This window comes from the organism of the source record quoted next, unplaced genomic scaffold, assembly GCF_019419815.1.
Source record: "Pyrus x bretschneideri cultivar Hongxiangsu unplaced genomic scaffold, Pyrus_bretschneideri_v1 Contig131, whole genome shotgun sequence".
NCBI lineage: Eukaryota > Viridiplantae > Streptophyta > Magnoliopsida > Rosales > Rosaceae > Pyrus > Pyrus x bretschneideri.
In genome coordinates this window covers 377,501-395,647 of record NW_025999426.1, presented here as the reverse complement: position 1 = coordinate 395,647, position 18,147 = coordinate 377,501, and the positions used below count along the sequence as shown (strand labels likewise).

General features: G+C 38.9%; 1 protein-coding gene and 1 pseudogene across 1 annotated transcript; both read left to right on the top strand.

Annotated features, from left to right (window-relative positions):
- Positions 1-1,374: 1,374 nt before the first annotated feature.
- LOC125475080 (beta-glucosidase BoGH3B-like) lies at positions 1,375-10,681 on the top strand. Its single transcript, XM_048579412.1, has 10 exons — positions 1,375-1,435; positions 2,061-2,283; positions 2,424-2,628; positions 8,085-8,175; positions 8,263-8,408; positions 8,968-9,211; positions 9,310-9,414; positions 9,507-9,689; positions 9,769-9,973; positions 10,115-10,681. Exons 2-10 carry the CDS (start codon positions 2,064-2,066, stop codon positions 10,600-10,602), a joined length of 1,887 nt encoding a protein of 628 aa, XP_048435369.1. The 5' UTR covers positions 1,375-1,435; positions 2,061-2,063; the 3' UTR covers positions 10,603-10,681.
- Positions 10,682-16,483: 5,802 nt separating this feature from the next.
- LOC125475084 lies at positions 16,484-17,202 on the top strand (annotated as a pseudogene).
- Positions 17,203-18,147: the final 945 nt, after the last annotated feature.

Genomic DNA, 18,147 nt, shown 5'->3' with positions numbered 1-18,147 from the left:
AAACTCTCTGCGTCACGATTCTCTGCACGCTATCGAATTGACAAATATATCATCACATCCAAATTTTCAGTCAACTTGCACCTAATTTTTTTTTTGGATAAATTACATAAAACTACCTCAACTATTGATCTCACGACACTATCATACCTCATTTTTTTAAAATTGACAATGTCATACCTCATATTTGGAATTTGGTCTAATATTATACCTTCCGTTAGCTTGGCATGAATTTCTCAGTTAAATAATAACGTGGCTTGATCTGAGACCCATTTTTTATTAAAAATTTACTAAAATATTATTAAAAACTAAAAAAAAATTATTTAATATTTTAAATATTAAAATAATAAATAAAAGTTAAAAATTAAAATTAAAAAATAAAAAAAATAAAAAAAAACCTCAGTTCGTTCCCTTCCCCCACCCCCCCCTTCTCTTCTCCCCATCTGCATCTTGTTCCCCACTTCCTGCAACCTAGAAAAAAGAAGAAGAAGAAAAAAACCAATCTGTCTCACCCACCCTCAGTTTGTCTTCCCCCTTCCCCACCCTCCCCCCCCCACCCCCTTTCCCCCACACCCACCCTCCGCACCCAATCTCACACCCACCCTCTTCCCTCCACCCCCATTTTCTCCGCGCCCAAGTTCTCCACCCGCGGAATCAGCCTAGTGAAGGTTTCCCAATTCCACCTCAACGGGATCTAGGTTTTTTTGTGTTTTTTTTTTTTTTTTTGGGGGGGGTTGCAGGTAGTGGGTGCGGAGGGTTTAGGGAAGACAAGAGGGGGGAAGAAAGGAAGGGGGGTCGGGGAAGATGAAGATGGGTTTTTCTTTTCTTTTTTTTTTTTTTTCTTTTTTGGGTTGCAAGTTGGGTTCAGGTGGGGGAGAAGAGGGGTTGGGGGGGAAGACAAACTGAGGGTAGGTGCGGGGGGAAGACAATTGTTTTTTTTTTTCCCTTCTTTTTTCTGGGTTGCAAGAAGGGGGAAGAAGATGAAGAACTCAGGTTTTTTTTTTTTTTTTTTTGAACTTTTCTTTATTATTTTAATATTTAAAAATATTAAATGCTTTTTTTATTTTATTTTTTAATAAAAAGTGGGTCTCGGATCAAGCCACGTCAGCATTTAATTGAGAAATTCACGTCAAGCTAACGGAAGTATAACATTGGATCAAATTCTAAAGATGAGGTATGGCATTGTCAATTTTCACAGATGAGGTACGATAGTGTCGTGAGATCCATAGTTGACGTAGTTTTTTCATTTACCTTCTTTTTTTTCTATAAAGTTCCACTTGCTGCCACGCATTGCTTTCCAAATCCCAAGTCCCAACCCAACTCTCTCTCTCTCTCTCTCCACAAAGCAGCAGAGTTCATTGCCAACCTCTCTCTCCCCTCTTCCACAGACCAGCAGAGCTCATTGCCTATTGGAGTATCGGGTCTCCATTGCTTCTCCGTAAGTTCCACTTCCACATGCAACTAGTTTCTTTTGACAAATGGCAATTTATTAGTTTCCAGAAAGATGAAATGAAATACTTCACTTAGTTGTGATTCAGTTACCTCTCTCTCAGTTGTTGAGTTTCAGATTTTAGTTCCATTGAGTCACAAAAAAAAAGGTCAGTGAACTTTATTTAGTGTTTTGGCGGGTAATAAGGAGCAACATGCATGTGTTATGATTGTCACTTGAAGAAAACTAAACTTTTTTTACTGTTTTTTTTATTGCTTGAAAAAGGGTTCTCTTTGATTCTGCATTTTGCTACAAGGTCCTTCTGATTCCTTTCTCTGGGATTAACTTAGGGTGCAGCATTTTTTGTTAATAGAAGTGGTAACTTTCTATAATTTCCACCATGCAACTAATCTTCCATTGGTGCTTGAATGCTTGAGGTTCACAATATTGTGATTCCTTTCCATTGTTGCCTTATACTTTTCTTCAAATTTTGTTCATCTTTTAACTGTTTGATGTTTTAATTTTAGTCCTTTTTTATGTTTTCAAATTTCGGTTCACAATGTTTCCATAGCTCATACTCAAACTGGCTTTCTAATTGTGCATCACATTCTTCTGTAAATTTTTTTGGGAACAGAAAATGGCTGGAACTCCCATCTTCTTGATGGGGCTTCTTCTCTCATGTTTCTGCATAGCTATAGCAGAAGCAGAGCACATAAGATATAAAGACCCCAAACAGCCGCTGAATACTCGAATCAAGGATCTATTGAGCCGGATGACGTTGGAGGAAAAGATTGGCCAAATGGTGCAGATAGAACGCAGTGTTGCTTCGTCTGAGGTGATGAAGAAATACTTCATTGGTAATCATCACTCCTCCTTCTGTCCTGCCTGTGTATAAATTATATATACATGTGTAACTACAGAAAGAATGGAATATATCACATATGCATATACAGATCAGTTAGATTTAAGGAAGAAGAAATTAATCTGTTTTGGGCAGGGAGTATATTAAGCGGGGGTGGGAGCGTTCCAGCACAAAAGGCTTCTCCAGAAGCTTGGATTAACATGGTGAATGATTTTCAAGAAGGTTCTTTATCAACCCGGCTTGGAATTCCAATGATTTATGGTATCGATGCAGTTCATGGCCACAACAACGTCTACAAAGCAACAATCTTTCCGCACAATATTGGCCTTGGAGCTACCAGGCAAGTAGATTTGCCTTGAATACTAACATTTCGCTTAGTCTCTTTTGTCAACCTAGTCTCAGCGTTTGGAATTTGGGAGATAAAAAAACAACCTTTCCTTTCTCTACAATTAAATGAAGAGTTCTACGATGTGTTAATTGTCTTATGTGTCCGGCATTTGATCAAGAATTTGACTAAAGCTTTCATTTTTCGTTGGTGCTGAAAAATTAAAATTCCGAATACAAATAAAGTTGTGTAAATATGTTCGAGTATATGATGATACTTTAACTAAATGGGATCAATTGAGAAATTTGTTTCTTCAACTGTAAAATTTTAGTCCTCTTAGTAGTTCAAACTTTAAACCATAAGAGTGAATGTATTAATGTCAACTTCCTCGTATTTAAACAACCAGGGATCCCGTACTTGTTAAGAGGATCGGAGTTGCAACCGCACTTGAAGCTAGAGCTACAGGCATTCCATATGTCTTCGCACCTTGTATAGCGGTAACTAAAATAAACTGTACATCTGATTAGTACCGACAGAAGTTACTTTAAGCTAAGTTGTACTTCCTCTTAATTTTGTCTTTGCAGGTTTGCAGAGATCCAAGATGGGGTCGATGTTATGAAAGCTACAGTGAAGATCACAAAATTGTTCAAGCAATGACTGAGATCATACCTGGATTACAAGGGGAGTTACCAGCTAACTCTAGAAAGGGCATTCCTTTCGTAGGTGGAAAGTAAGGCCCAACATTTCTACCACATTATCAGAGTTTAAAAGGTCTTATTCTCATTTGCGTAATGTGATTGTCGGCATCCTCAAAGATTTTTGGTACTCTTTTCATAATGGTCCTGTGAAAGTTACAGTTTTGGAATATCTTGAAGTTTAACTTGGTTTTAGTTCTATTGGTCCACATAAATCCAACAACATGCAACACCCTTATGCCGAGACAGCTGGTGACAGCTTAAATTTGACGATACCTGATCCTGGCCCGAGCACCATCACAAATGTTTGCGGGGCTGTGAAATGCGTTGTCATCATCCTCTCTGGTCGTCCTGTTGTGATTCAACCATTTGTTCCCCTGATTGACGCTCTTGTTGCAGCTTGGCTTCCAGGAACTGAAGGTCTAAGGGGTGGCTGATGTTTTATTTGGTGACTACGGCTTCACTGGCAAGCTTTCTAGAACTTGGTTCAAAAAGGTTGATCAACTACCTATGAATGTTGGGGATGCACATTATGACCCTCTCTTCCCCTTTGGATTTGGGCTCACTACAACACCCAAAAAATTCAACTAAAAAATCATGTAGCCACTCTTCTTTTTCGGTTTTAATGTGCAAGTTATATATGTCTTTTTTCTATGGACGCTCTGCGCGCGTATTACATCATCCTTTACTAAGACACTTGATTCGAAGTTATTGCTTGACGTGCAGGTTATATATGTCTTTTTACAATCTATTAGGATTTCTCATTGCTAGTAGTGACACGATCATAATTAATTAAATCTTTTGTCAAACGATAAATTTGTTAGAGATGTTAAATTAGGATGTTGACGGGGTTGGAACTCACGTCATGGTGCAAGGGCAACACTTCTCTTCACTATTGAGGTAGAGGGCCACTTGCTAATTAATTAAATCTTTTGGCTTTGCTTATATAATTTCTTTTCACAATAATAATATATTAGTAGGAAAACTAATGAAAATGGGAAAACTTTAAGTTTTAACGATAATGATAAAATAAAGGGTACAATGAATAGTATCAGGATTGACTTTTTAGTGTAAAAATGTGGTTTTTTGTTAAAATGAGCAGTAACAGAAACATTTCGTTAAAGTTCCCATTATTAGTGTGACGAATTAAGAAATTCTCTAGTTACAGTAGAAGCTAGGAAAGAAGTTTTTACTTGTTATTGATCACAACAAAATTGGTGACTAATATATCCCACTTTATTTATTCAATCAAAATTCTAATTAATCTAATACAAATTACGATATGAGGATTCAAATTTAGGTTATGTAGAAAAATGAGCACAATATTTTAGCCAACTTAACTGCACATGCAAGAAAGAGCACAATGATATATTTGCTATTTATTTTTCCCTCCTTTTTCCTTGTATGTCTCGAAACGGTAAGGATCCACATTTCCACTTGGGGTATCTTGCAACAGAGTTGTCCCCAGAATGTTTGATTTTGAAACAACTAGTCCTTCCATGCATACGGAAGATCATATGAGCCAGTATAGCCGTTGAACCTGCACGGTCCGTTCACTTGTATCCGCCATAAACAAACGCTGTCGTCTAGTACACAACCTCCATCCCTTCCTTGGTCGTATATATCGAAATGGTGAAATTGGCCCGGCCACTCAAAGCTGCAATAAAATAGCGTGGTCCGCCATATGTTTGGATGGAACTTAAATTCGTAGGAGTCGGCAAGGGGGACGGCATGGACACCAAGGTCATCGTCTTTGGATTTGCAGTGAACTTTCAGCGGCGAGTCGCCCCATTGATCCCACAAATAATTTTCGATCACAACAGTTACTGCATCAGACATAATTAGAATCAACATAAGCAGCATTAGCAGCAGTGCATTTCTTGCGAAGAAGGCCATGACTAGTTTGCACTTTGCATCGTTATGTAGAGTAGTGTTTATATAGCCAGCTAGGTTGGGTGTCGTGTCACGTATGAAAGTGCTTGATTTGCATAGCTAAAATGTGCATGCAGTTTGGCCTCAAGATACGTACAATGCGTGACGAATGAAGAAGCTATAATCACAACGAATTCGTGACAAATAATATATGAAAATTTCCAATTGGTCGATCACTTTGCTAGCTGCTTGTTTAAAGGAAAATCAAACAAACCATTGTTGTTTTTTTGTTTTTTTTTTATTTCTTCCGGAAACTAAAATAAAATAAAATTGAATTGGTTGTGTTTCTTTTCTGGATGCTATGTATTTCCTTGATTAAGTGTGTTCAATTAGTTGTTTATATACAAGTTAACATCAGGAGAGATGATTCGGCTACCGAAAAAAACAATAATCCAAACCAATTCAAGTCATCCAATACTTGTAATATTTATTGTCTTCCATACAAATTTAGGTATAATGAAGGAAAAGCATGCACTTGAAGTGTTTCTTGGAAGAAGCACATAACTAGTGTTTTTGGCATCGAAAAATAATTTCACCAAAAGTTCTTCCAGTCACTTTAAAAACACTTCCAAACGAGATTTTTTTTATTTTTTATTTTTTATCTCTCTCTTTTATGTTTTTTCATTCATTAGAAATTGTTAAGGAAATGAAAAAGTTCAAGATCCAAATTAAGACACGCTATCTAATACTCGTAGCATTTAATGTTACGTAGAATAGAATAATTTTCTCAGTTCTTGATGATTGATGGGTTTTTAGAGTACACAAATTTAAAGAGAAAATAATTGTTTTTGCTATTTTCATGTAAGTTTATAATTTTATATTGAAATCGAGTAGGGATTTGGGAATACCCAGTAAGAGGAGAGAGGACTCTAATTCAAAAGGGGAGTACCCAGTAAGATGATTTGTGTACTCTAAAAACCCTGATCGATGGGTTTTTAGAGTACACAAATTTAAAGAGAAAATAATTGTTTTTGCTATTTTCATGTAAGTTTATAATTTTGTATTGAAATCGAGTAGGGATTTGGGAATACCCAGTAAGAGGAGAGAGGACTCTAATTCAAAAGGGTTCTCTCTCTCTCTCTCTCTCTCTCTCTCTCGTGCCGCCTCCCTCAATCTCATCGCCTTCTATCAATTTCTAAAACCCCACTAGCCGTTTTCAAGCGATATCGATCTCTGTAACGCAATGCATGCGTGTGTAGTGTAAGGCTGTAATTTGTGGATGAGGCAGGAAGCCAAAAACAAAAGTTAAAAGTTGGAACAATTGTTTCTTTCTTTTTGGAGGTTTGATGGGAAGAAGAAGTTGGAATAATAGTCAACAAACAAAACCACCAGTTTTATTGCCAGTGGAGCCTTCTTAATACACCTACACCAGCAGCATCACTACTGCGGATGCTAATCTCACCGATTAAGTAAAGATAAGCATGATGAATTATGAGTCCATCCATGAAAAGCAAATAAACAAATTTGGATTCCAGTAAAACTCTCTGGGTCACCTTTCTCTGCCCGCTATCGAATTGACAAATATATCATCACGTCCAAATTTTCAGTCAACTTGCACCTAATTTTTTTTTCTATAAAGTTCCACTTTCTGCCACACATTGCTTTCCAAATCCCAAGTCCCAACCCAACTTCTCTCTCTCTCTCTCTCTCTTCCACAAAGCAGAGCTCATTGCCAACTTCTCTCTCTCTCTCTTCCACAGAACAGCAGAGCTCATTGCCTATTGGAGTATCGGGTCTCCATTGCTTCTCTGTAAGTTCCGCTTCCACATGCAACTAGTTTCTTTTGACAAATGGGAATTTATTAGTTTCCAGAAAGATGAAATGAAATACTTCGCTTAGTTGTGATTCAGTTACCTCTCTCTCAGTTGTTGGGTTTCAGATTTTAGGAACAGAAAATGGCTGGAACTCCCATCTTCTTGATGGGGCTTCTTCTCTCATGTTTCTGCATAGCTATAGCAGAAGCAGAACACATAAGATATAAAGACCCCAAACAGCCGTTGAATACTCGAATCAAGGATCTATTGAGCCGGATGACGTTGGAGGAAAAGATTGGCCAAATGGTGCAGATAGAACGCAGTGTTGCTTCGTCTGAGGTGATGAAGAAATACTTCATTGGTAATCATCACTCTTCCTTCTGTCCTGCCTGTGTATAAATTTATATACATGTGTAACTATAGAAAGAATGGAATGTATCACATATGCATATGCAGATCAGTTTGATTTAAGGAAGAAGAAATCTGTTTTGGGCAGGAGTATATTAAGCGGGGGTGGGAGCGTTCCAGCACAAAAGGCTTCTCCAGAAGCTTGGATTAACATGGTGAATGATTTTCAAAACGGTTCTTTATCAACCCGGCTTGGAATTCCAATGATTTATGGTATCGATGCAGTTCATGGCCACAACAACGTCTACAAAGCAACAATCTTTCCGCACAATATTGGCCTTGGAGCTACCAGGCAAGTAGATTTGCCTTGAATACTAACATTTCGCTTAGTCTCTTTTGTCAACTTAGTCTCAGCGTTTTGAATTTGGGAGAGAAAAAAACAACCCTTCCTTTCTCTACAATTAAATGAAGAGTTCTACGATGTGACAATTGTCATATGTGTCCGGCAATTGATCAAGAATTTGACTGAAGCTTTCATTTTTCGTTGGTGCTGACAAATTAAAATTCCAAATAAAATAAAGTTGTGTAAATATGTTCCGAGTATATGATACTTTAACCAAATGGGATCAATTGAGAAATTTGTTTCTTCAACTGTAAAATTTTAGTCCTCTTAGTAATTCAAACTTTAAACCATAAGAGTGAATGTATTAATGTCAACTTCCTCGTATTTAAAATCAACCAGGGATCCCGTACTTGTTAAGAGGATCGGAGCTGCAACCGCACTTGAAGCTAGAGCTACAGGCATTCCATATGTCTTCGCACCTTGTATAGCGGTAACTAAAATAAACTGTATGTCTGATTAGTACCGACAGAAGTTACTTTAAGCTAAGTTGTACTTCCTCTTAATTTTGTCTTTGCAGGTTTGCAGAGATCCAAGATGGGGTCGATGTTATGAAAGCTACAGTGAAGATCACAAAATTGTTCAAGCAATGACTGAGATCATACCTGGATTACAAGGGGAGTTACCAGCTAACTCTAGAAAGGGCATTCCTTTCGTAGGTGGAAAGTAAGGGCCAACATTTCTACCACATTATGACAGTTTAAAAGGTCTTATTTTCATTTGCGTAATGTGATTGTCCGGGTCCTCTAAAATTTTTGGTACTCTTTTCATAATGGTCCTGTGAAAGTTACAGTTTTGGAATATCTTGAAGTTTAACTTGGTTTTAGTTCTATTGGTCCACATACATTCCAACAACATGCAATGCAAGTACTAGTCGTTTTATTCTTCTCTTTCCCGTGATGTTGGCTCTTTGATGAAGGAAGAGATGACGAGTGTGTTTAAGCACTTTCATTGAAAAATTGGTAGCTTTTTGTAGGAAAAAAGAGGGAAAGTGGTTGTCCAAGCATACTTTGGCACTAGGCTATTTACCGTGGTCACAAAGGCCACCTATAATCCCTATATTGTTGCATTTTGATTTCCGAAAGGGACATATTTACAACTGCAATTCTCGTGGCACATTAATTTACTGAAAGATCATCAATCATTGTCAAATTCCAAACAACATGATTGTGATCCAATTTACGAAGGTGTTTTGTTCATAATGTTCCGCCATTTCTGTTGGCAGTAAAAAGGTTGCAGCGTGTGCAAAACATTATGTCGGTGATGGAGGAACAACCAGGGGCATCAATGAGAATAACACTGTGATAAACAGACATGGCTTGCTCAGTATCCACATGCCAGGCTACTATGACTCAATTATCAAGGGGGTTGCAACCATTATGGTATCTTACTCGAGCTGGAATGGAGTAAAGATGCATGCTAATCGTGATCTTGTTACCGGCTTCCTTAAGAACACTCTTCATTTCAGGGTAAAATGGACTCTCTGCTATTCTTTTCGGCCTTTCGTCCATTTTACAAAGTCTAATTAGAAGCTAAAAGCACTGTAAAACCTTGTGGACTATATCAGGGTTTTGTCATCTCAGATTGGGAGGGTATTGACGGGATCACGTCTCCACCTCATGCCAACTACTCATATTCAATTCAAGCAGGCATCAATGCTGGAATTGACATGGTAATTAACATCTCTGTTGCTTTCCTTTCTTAAGTTCCATAAACTTGATGATGTGTTTGGTTCTCTAATCCCTACTTAATTGCCTGTTACAGGTCATGGTTCCATACAACTATACGGAATTTATTGACGGACTATCCTCCCTGGTGAAAAATGGAATCATTCCCATGAGCAGAATTGATGATGCTGTGAAAAGAATTTTGCGGGTTAAGTTCGTCATGGGCTTATTTGAGGAACCGTTGGCTGATCGCAGCCTGGTCGACCAACTTGGCAGTAAGGTAGACGTTGGTTAATTTAACACCATTCTACAACAATGCAGGAAACTTAGTCTGGTTTTTTGTATTACTATTTTCACAGGAACACAGAGAATTAGCTAGGGAAGCTGTGAGGAGATCTCTAGTGCTTCTAAAGAACGGAAAATCTGCTGATGAGCCGTTGCTACCCCTTCCGAAGAAGGCATCAAAAATACTTGTAGCTGGTAGTCATGCAGATAACCTTGGTTATCAGTGTGGTGGGTGGACCATTGAGTGGCAGGGCTTAAGTGGCAACAATCTTACCGAAGGTAAACACAGATCCTTCTATTTTTGCTGTTATAAAACATAATATCCTCTTGATACATGTTTGTCTATGAAATCTGTCGGGACTCCGAAAAAACTGACCTATTAAACTCTGTATGAAACTTACTTTTCTAACTCCTTAACAGGTACCACAATTCTTAGTGCCATAAAGAACACAGTGGATCCTAAAACCAAAGTCGTGTACAAGAAGAATCCTAATGCTGACTTTGTGAAGTCGAATGATTTCTCATATGCCATCGTTGTGGTAGGGGAACACCCGTATGCGGAGACATTTGGTGACAGCCTAAACTTGACAATACCTGATCCTGGCCCGAGCACAATCACAAATGTTTGCGGTTCTGTGAAATGTGTTGTTATCGTCATATCTGGCCGTCCTGTTGTGATCCAACCATATGTTCCCTTGATGGATGCTCTTGTTGCAGCTTGGCTTCCAGGAACGGAAGGGCAGGGCGTAGCTGATGTTTTATTTGGTGACTATGGCTTCACGGGCAAGCTTTCTCGAACCTGGTTCAAAACCGTTGATCAGCTGCCGATGAATGTAGGAGACACACATTATGACCCTCTCTTCCCCTTTGGATATGGCCTCTCTACAACACCGGCCAATTCCAACTAGGAAACTATTTAGCGACTCGTCGTCAGTAATTTGCTCATGTCAGCTACTCTTCAATAATTAATAGAAATCATTTAACTAATCTTCAATAAGTATGTCAGCTACACTACCTTGGCAACCGAGTATCAAAGCGTGGAAAGATTATTTAGTGTCATTATATAAGTGGAGGGACACTTGGAAAAAAAAAAAAAAATACCTCCCTCTACTTGTCTAATAACTTATGGTGTGCCGCTCTATGTTTCGGCTATATTGAAAAATCTCTCCAAAATGTGCCAATGTACACCCTAACTTCGCCAACTACATCTTGGCCGACAACGCTCGATTAACTCTTTTACACCCTGTTGTAAATTGAGAGTTTCAATATTCACACAAATCATAATAGTACATGAGACCTAGACTGAGTATATGTACAAGAGGAAAAGAACCGAAACCTATGGCTCCTTAATTTACTCCTAGACCTAATCAGCTAGATACAATCCCTTGAAATAAGGGCAACAGATAACAAGAAGAATCCCTGCATGCTAAAAAAGGTGGAAGCCATGCCCTGGACACTGATGCCATGCTGCACAGTGCACAGTGGGTGGATACAAGCCTTAACATTAGGTGACCTGACCTTTTTCTTCCAATACTCCCCCTCAAGCTGGATCGAAGGGATTGATTGATCCAAGCTTGAACAAAATGCGTTGAAATGCAGTGAAAGACAGCCCTTTGGTAAAAATATCCGCAAGCTGATCATGGCTTCGTGTGTAGTATGTGTTGATGACTTTGGACTGAACTTGTGTGCGAACATAATGACAGTCAACCTCTATATGTTTCATGCGTTCGTGAAAAATTGGATTTGATACAATGTGCATCGCAGCCTAATTATCACAGTACATAGACATTGGTTGACAATGGGAGAAGCCTAAATCTAGGAGAAGACCCTTGAGCCGAATGAGTTCGCAGGCTGTAGAGGCCATGGCGCGATACTTAGCCTCGGCGCTGGACCTTGCAACAACGCTTTGCTTCTTGCTTTTCCAGGTAACCAAATTACCTCCCACAAAGGTGTAGAAACCAGTGGTGGATTTACGATCAGTGGAGTTGCCTGCCCAATCAGCATCGGTATATCCAGAAATCTATGTATTTCCATGATTTCTCATTAATAATCCGCATCCAACAGAGCCCTTTGAATAACGAAGGATGCGATGAACAATTTTGAGATGAACCATGGTTGGAGAATGCATGAATTGGCTAATAATACTCACGGCATAAGAGATGTCAGGATGTGTAATGGTCAGGTAGATGAGTTTGCCAACCATTCTCTGATAGTAACTCAGATTAGTAAGTTGATCACCATGAGGTTCCACCTTGAGATTGGTATCCAAAGGTGTTCGAGCTAGCTTACAATATGTAATTTCAGCTTCTTGAAGAAGATCAAGAACATATTTGCACTGATTGAGGAAGAAACCTTTACAAGAATGTGCCATTTCAATTCCCAAAAAATATTTGAGATTGCCAAGATCTTTAATGGCAAATTTGTTGCTGAGATATTGTTTGAGGGAGGTGATTTCTAAAACGTTATCACCTATCACAATAAGATCATCCACATATATAAGCACCACCAATTTTCCCGCTAAGCTAGTTCGATCAAACATTGAGAAATCAGCATGACTCCTACAAAACCCAACTTGTTTGAGAACAAAACTAAGCTTAGCGTACCAAGCTCGAGGATACTGTTTTAGGCCATAGATTGCTTTATGAAGTTTGCACACCAAATCCGTGTCATTAGATTGAGAATAACCTGGAGGGAGTTTCATATAAACCTTTTCTTCAAGATCACCATGCAATAAGGCATTCCTGATGTCCATTTGAAAACGAGGCCATGCATGATTAATGGCAACTGACAACAACACCCTAACTGAGTTCATTTTTGCAACCGGAGCAAATGTCTCCTTATAATCTATACCATAAGTTTGAGTGAACCCACAAGACACCAAACGTGCTTTGTGTCTCTCAATGGTGCCATCTGAATTAAACTTGGTCTTGTAGACCCAACGGCTTCCCACTGCTTTCTTACCCTTGGGAAGCTTGACAACCGTCCACGTGCCATTCTCATGGAGAGCTTGAAGTTTGTCGGCCATGGCTTTTCTCCACTCAACATGGAGATTAGCCTCTTGAAAAGTTTGTGGCTCACGGACCCCAGTGATAGTACTTAGAAACGCAGCATAAGTAGGTGAGAATTGATTATAATCAATGACATTAATCAATGGATACCTGGCTGTATAGGTTACATAATCAAGTAACCTAGGTGGCGGGTGCCTTTCTCGAGCAGGATTATGACAGATAACCTGGGGTTGAACTAAGGAATGAACTATTGAAGAAGCCTTAGGATTTGAACTGGTGATATTAATAGGAGTGACGGGAACCTCAAGTGTTTCTTGTGCATTGGTGACATCTTGCATTTGTTGGGATATTGGCAATGCAGGAGCACTAGGAAGAAAAGTTGGCTCATCAAAACCAGAATATGACATAGGAAAGAGGTCACGCAGGTGCTCCCCCTGCCGAGAATAGTTTATAGGTCGTAAGAAATAGGGAGTGCCTTTATCAAACTTGACATCCCTTGAAACCACCAGTTTTTGAGTTGTAGGGTTGTAGCATCGATACCCCTTTTGCGTGGATGAGTAACCTAGGAACACACATTTTGCAGCTCTAGGATCTAATTTGTTATGGTCGGGAGCTTGAATATGAACAAAGCATGTACACCCAAAAACCCTCAAATACTCCAAATTGAGTTTTCTTCCTTTCAAGACTTCGTAGGGTGATTTGAAGTCCAAAACTTTACTAGGAAATCTATTAATGAGATAAGTGGCTATGAGCACTCCTTGTGACTAAAACTTCTTTGGGACATTCATATTGAACACAAGTGCTCTAGTTTTCTCAAGAAGATCCATATTCTTCCTTTCAGCTATCCCATTTTGTTGGGGTGTTCCAACACAACTTGTTTGGTGTAGAATGCCATGCATGCTCAAGTATTGTGACATGTTATGGGACATATACTTGGTACCATTGTCTGATCTTAAAACATGAATGTGTGAAGAAAATTGAGTGTTGACAAATTTATGAAAATCTTTAAAAACATTCACAACTTCACTTTTAAGTTTCAAAAGATACAACCAAGTGATCCTTGTGAAATCATCCACAAAGGTTACAAAATATTTGTATGCATCAAAGGATTCCAAAATGGGTCCCCAAATATCAGAATGCATGATTTTAAAAGGATTACTAGCTCTTGACATAGAGGAAGAACATGGTAACCTAGCAAACTTAGACAAGTGACAAACATCACAAGGGTTTGTAATTTTACATAGGCTTGGGAACAAAGTGGACAAAACTCTTCAAGAAGGATGCGCTAGTTGCTGGTGCCAAAGTTGTTGTTCTTGTGCTATACTTGAATTAACTTGAAAGACTTTGGGAACTTGGGTGTCTTTGGGTAAATTGTAGAGACCATTTAAAAAGAAACCCTCCCAATTGTCTTCTTGGTGGCTATGTCTTGAAAAATAAAATTGTGAGGAGAGAAGATAGCAAGACACTTTAGTGAATTTGTGATTTTTCCAACAGATAAAAGTTGAAAGGGAAAGGAAGGTACGTAAAGAGCATCAGACTCTAGGTTGTTAGAGATCAAATTCACTTTTCCCTTTCGTAGAACTAGAGCATCCTTGCCATTGGCAACAGATACATGAGAAGGAATTGGCAGTTTTTGAAAATCATGCATGGTTATAAATTATTTGTCATATGATCAGTGGCACCTGAATCTATAATCCAATAATCATGCATACTACCAACTTTGAGAGCAGTTGAAAATGAGTTCAAGATACCTGAGATGTCTCTTGATGGTATGCGTTCATTTTCAGCCAAAAAACCTGCAAATTGTCCGAGTAGTGCGGTCTGATTTTTGTCATCATGGTTGATTGTCCCTTCATAGTCACTACTTCCTTGTTTCTTGTGAAGAAATGCTGCAAATTCATTGATTAATGCAGTTGGATTGGAAGCTTGATATCCCATCTGTAGACGAGGAGACTGCATGATCTTCATGGTTTGCATGATTTGCAAGGTTGGCTTTGAAAAGGGAATGATTGGATTTGAAAGGAGAATTGTGAGAGAATTTTGAGGGGCTCTTCAGATCTCTTGGCAGCTTTGGTCTTAATTCCGGATGTATAATCCAACACCAGTCCCTTGAATGTCCACCCGCATTACAATAGCTGCACTTTAAGTCTTTTTTTCCCTTGTAGCTCTTTTCCTCGACACCCTTATGATTAGAAGCATAGGCCCTGACTTCTGGAATATTAGGCTTGGCTTCTATGTTCATGACCTTTTTGCTCACCTCCTATCGTTGAATATTAGCACAAACACTGGAGAATGAGGGCAGATCAGGATTCATTAAAATATGGCTTCGAAGATCTTTGAACTCAGAACTTAGACCTGCCAAAAGCTGGAAGATTTTGTCTTCCTCAGCCCTCTTCATTAACACCGCAGCATCAATGGTGTGAGGACGATAGACATTCAATTCATTCCACATGGTTGTTAGCTTCCCAAGATGTTGCACGAAGGATTGTCCTTCCTGCTGCAAGCCAGAAATATCTTTCTTTAGTTGGAAAACACGAGCTGCGTTGTTCTGGTTTCCATACATTTCTTTGAGATTCTTCCAAAGATGCATGGATGACTCAGCATAACTGAAAATCTCAGCAATTTTTCGCTCCATTGAGTTGAGCAGAAAAAAACTGAAGGTGGAGAAACATGGGAACTGTCTCCTTCAATGTTTATAGAACTTTCTTCAACCATGGTTGTGGAATGAACAGTTTAGAGAACTATCAGAAAGATATACAGAGACAGGCCTATTAGGGTCACTGCTCTGATACCATCTTGTAAATTGAAAGTTTCAATATTCACACAAATCATAATAGTACAAGAGACCTAGACTGAGTATATATGTACAAGAGGAAAAGAAACGAAACCTATGGCTCCTTAATTTAATCCTAGACCTAATCAGCTAGATACAATCCCTTGAAATAAGGGCAACAGATAACAAGAAGAATCCCTACATGCTAAAAAGGAGGACGCCATGCCCTGGACACTGATGCCATGCTGCACAGTGGGTGGATACAAGACTTAACTTTAGGTGACCTGACCTTTTTCTTCCAATACACCCCTTCTCGGAGAGTCCTTTAAATCTGTACGAAATATCAATGGGAATATCTCTGTGACAGTACAGTTTTATAACCAGTAACATGAGACATTCAAGAAGAAAAAAGAGAGTTTTCTTTTGTGTATATTAAAGAATCCCTTAAAGAATATAGCGACAGTTTGTTTCAATTAATAGTGTTAAATGCAGACATTATCACAGGAGAACAAAAGGGCTAGAAATGATTCACAAGACTTGCTCGAGTCCCAGAGTTGTCGGTTGTAATCCCCTTTACGTATCAGTTACAAATTATCATAGGAGCTAATTTAAGCACCCTTGTTGCTCTGCCACGGCTTGAACAACGCCACCACAATGATTGCAACGATGATAAGAAGGATGAGTATCGCAACGCACATCCATTTCCTCGAATTCTTTTGTAGCTTCTTGGCCTTCTGAAGAGCGGTATTCCCCTGCTGTACATGATCTACTGCACTTGATACCTGCGGAATGAAAGCACAACATACATGATCATCTACCCACGTGTGATACAAGAGTTGCAATCCACATCATGTTTTTACAAACCCCTTGTGCATCGACCAGCACCGCCATATCCATAAATATCTGTGCATAAGAGTTGGTGTTTAACATATAATATATACTCATGGCAAAATACTTGTAGCTGGCAGTCATGCAGACAATCTTGGTTATCAGTGTGGTGGGTGGACCATGGAGTGGCAGGGAGTGAGTGGCAACAATTTCACTGAAGGTACATTTAGAGGAGGTTTCATATAATATGACCAAAACCAATTTTATAAAATCTGGATAAAACATAATGTATTTGCAGACATGTTTGCCTATGAGATCTGTCATATTACAAAATATTTACCTACTAAGCTCCGTATGGAGCTAATTTTTCTTCAACAGGTACCACAATTCTTACTGCCATAAAGAACACAGTGAATCCTAAAACTGAAGTTGTCTACAAGGTGAATCCTGATGCTTTGTGAAGTTGAATGCTTTCTCGTACGCCATCGTTGTGGTAGGAGAACACCCTTATGCCGAGACAGTTGGTGACAGCTTAAATTTGAGGATACCTGATCCTGGCCCGAGCACCATCACAAATGTTTGCGGGGCTGTGAAATGCGTTGTCATCATCCTCTCTGGTCGTCCTGTTGTGATTCAACCATTTGTTTCCGCTGATTGACACTCTTGTCGCAGCTTGGCTTCCAGGAACTGAAGGTCAAGGGGTGGCTGATGTTTTATTTGGTGACTACGGCTTTACTGGCAAGCTTTCCAGAACCTGGTTCAAAACGGTTGATCAACTACCTTTGAATGTTGGGGATACAACAGATGACCCTCTCTTCCCTTGGATTTGTGCTCACTACAACACCAAAAAAATCCAACTAAAAAAGCATGCAGCTACTCTTCCTTTTCGGTTTTGGTAGTTTATTTTGCTTTTAATGTGGATTTTTTCCCTTCACTTCGTTATCCTGTTGTATTGCTTGCCAATGAAGGATTGGAACTGACAACCGTTTATTTAATAAGATAAGAGGCTCGAAGCGTTTCTTGACAAACGTTGTTTAATAAATTTCACTCTATGCTAATCCTTCAAAGGATAACTAGTCAATGACACTACATAATGTTGTTGCAAAAGATTTTCCCTTCAACCTTAAGTCCACAATCTATACCATCCACGTCGTCTTCTGTAGCACTGGCCTCGACATTACCAGTAATTACTCGTACTTATGTGTCAGTTTTTCTCTCTGGTGCTAGATCAGAGCGATTGAGGGAGAGGACAATTCTTTTGGCTCAGATTAGGCGGCTGCCCCCCAATATATACACACCACAAACCCTTTGAGATTGGATATTTTACCCTGTTGAACAGGTAACTCTCTTACCCATTTTTTCTCTATGTCCTTCGATTTTTTTTTTAAAATATTTTTATGCTGTTTGTTTCCTTTTCACATCGGAAATGCTATTTCATTTCCTTATTAACTTTTTTTGTTCATTAAATCAATCTTGAAGACGATATATTTTATGTACAATCAAATATACTGTAGGATCTAACTTTTTTCTATGGACGCTCTGCGCGCCTTACATCATCCTTTTTAAGAGACTTCATTCGAAGTTATTGCTTGAGGTGCAAGTTAATATGTCTTTCTACAATCTATTAGGATTTCTCATTGCTAAGTAGTGGCAAAATCATAATTAATTAATTTTTTTATCAACGATAAATTTGTTAAATTAGATGTTAGATTAGGACGTCGACGGGGTTGGAACCCACGCCATGGTGTAAGGGCAACACTCTCTCCACTATTGTGTTATAAGGATTCAAATTTAGGTTATATAGAAAAATGAGCACAGTTCTGTAGCCAATTCAACTGCACATG

What these genes read in the sequence shown, in the direction of transcription:
- LOC125475080 (XM_048579412.1), top strand. Translation starts at nt 2,064, where the DNA reads ATGGCTGGAACTCCCATCTTCTTGATGGGGCTTCTTCTCTCATGTTTC. An exon ending in TCAATGCTGGAATTGACATG is followed by an intron (nt 9,415 to 9,506) that starts GTAATTAACATC and finishes TGCCTGTTACAG; the next exon opens with GTCATGGTTCCATACAACTA. An exon ending in TCGACCAACTTGGCAGTAAG is followed by an intron (nt 9,690 to 9,768) that starts GTAGACGTTGGT and finishes CTATTTTCACAG; the next exon opens with GAACACAGAGAATTAGCTAG.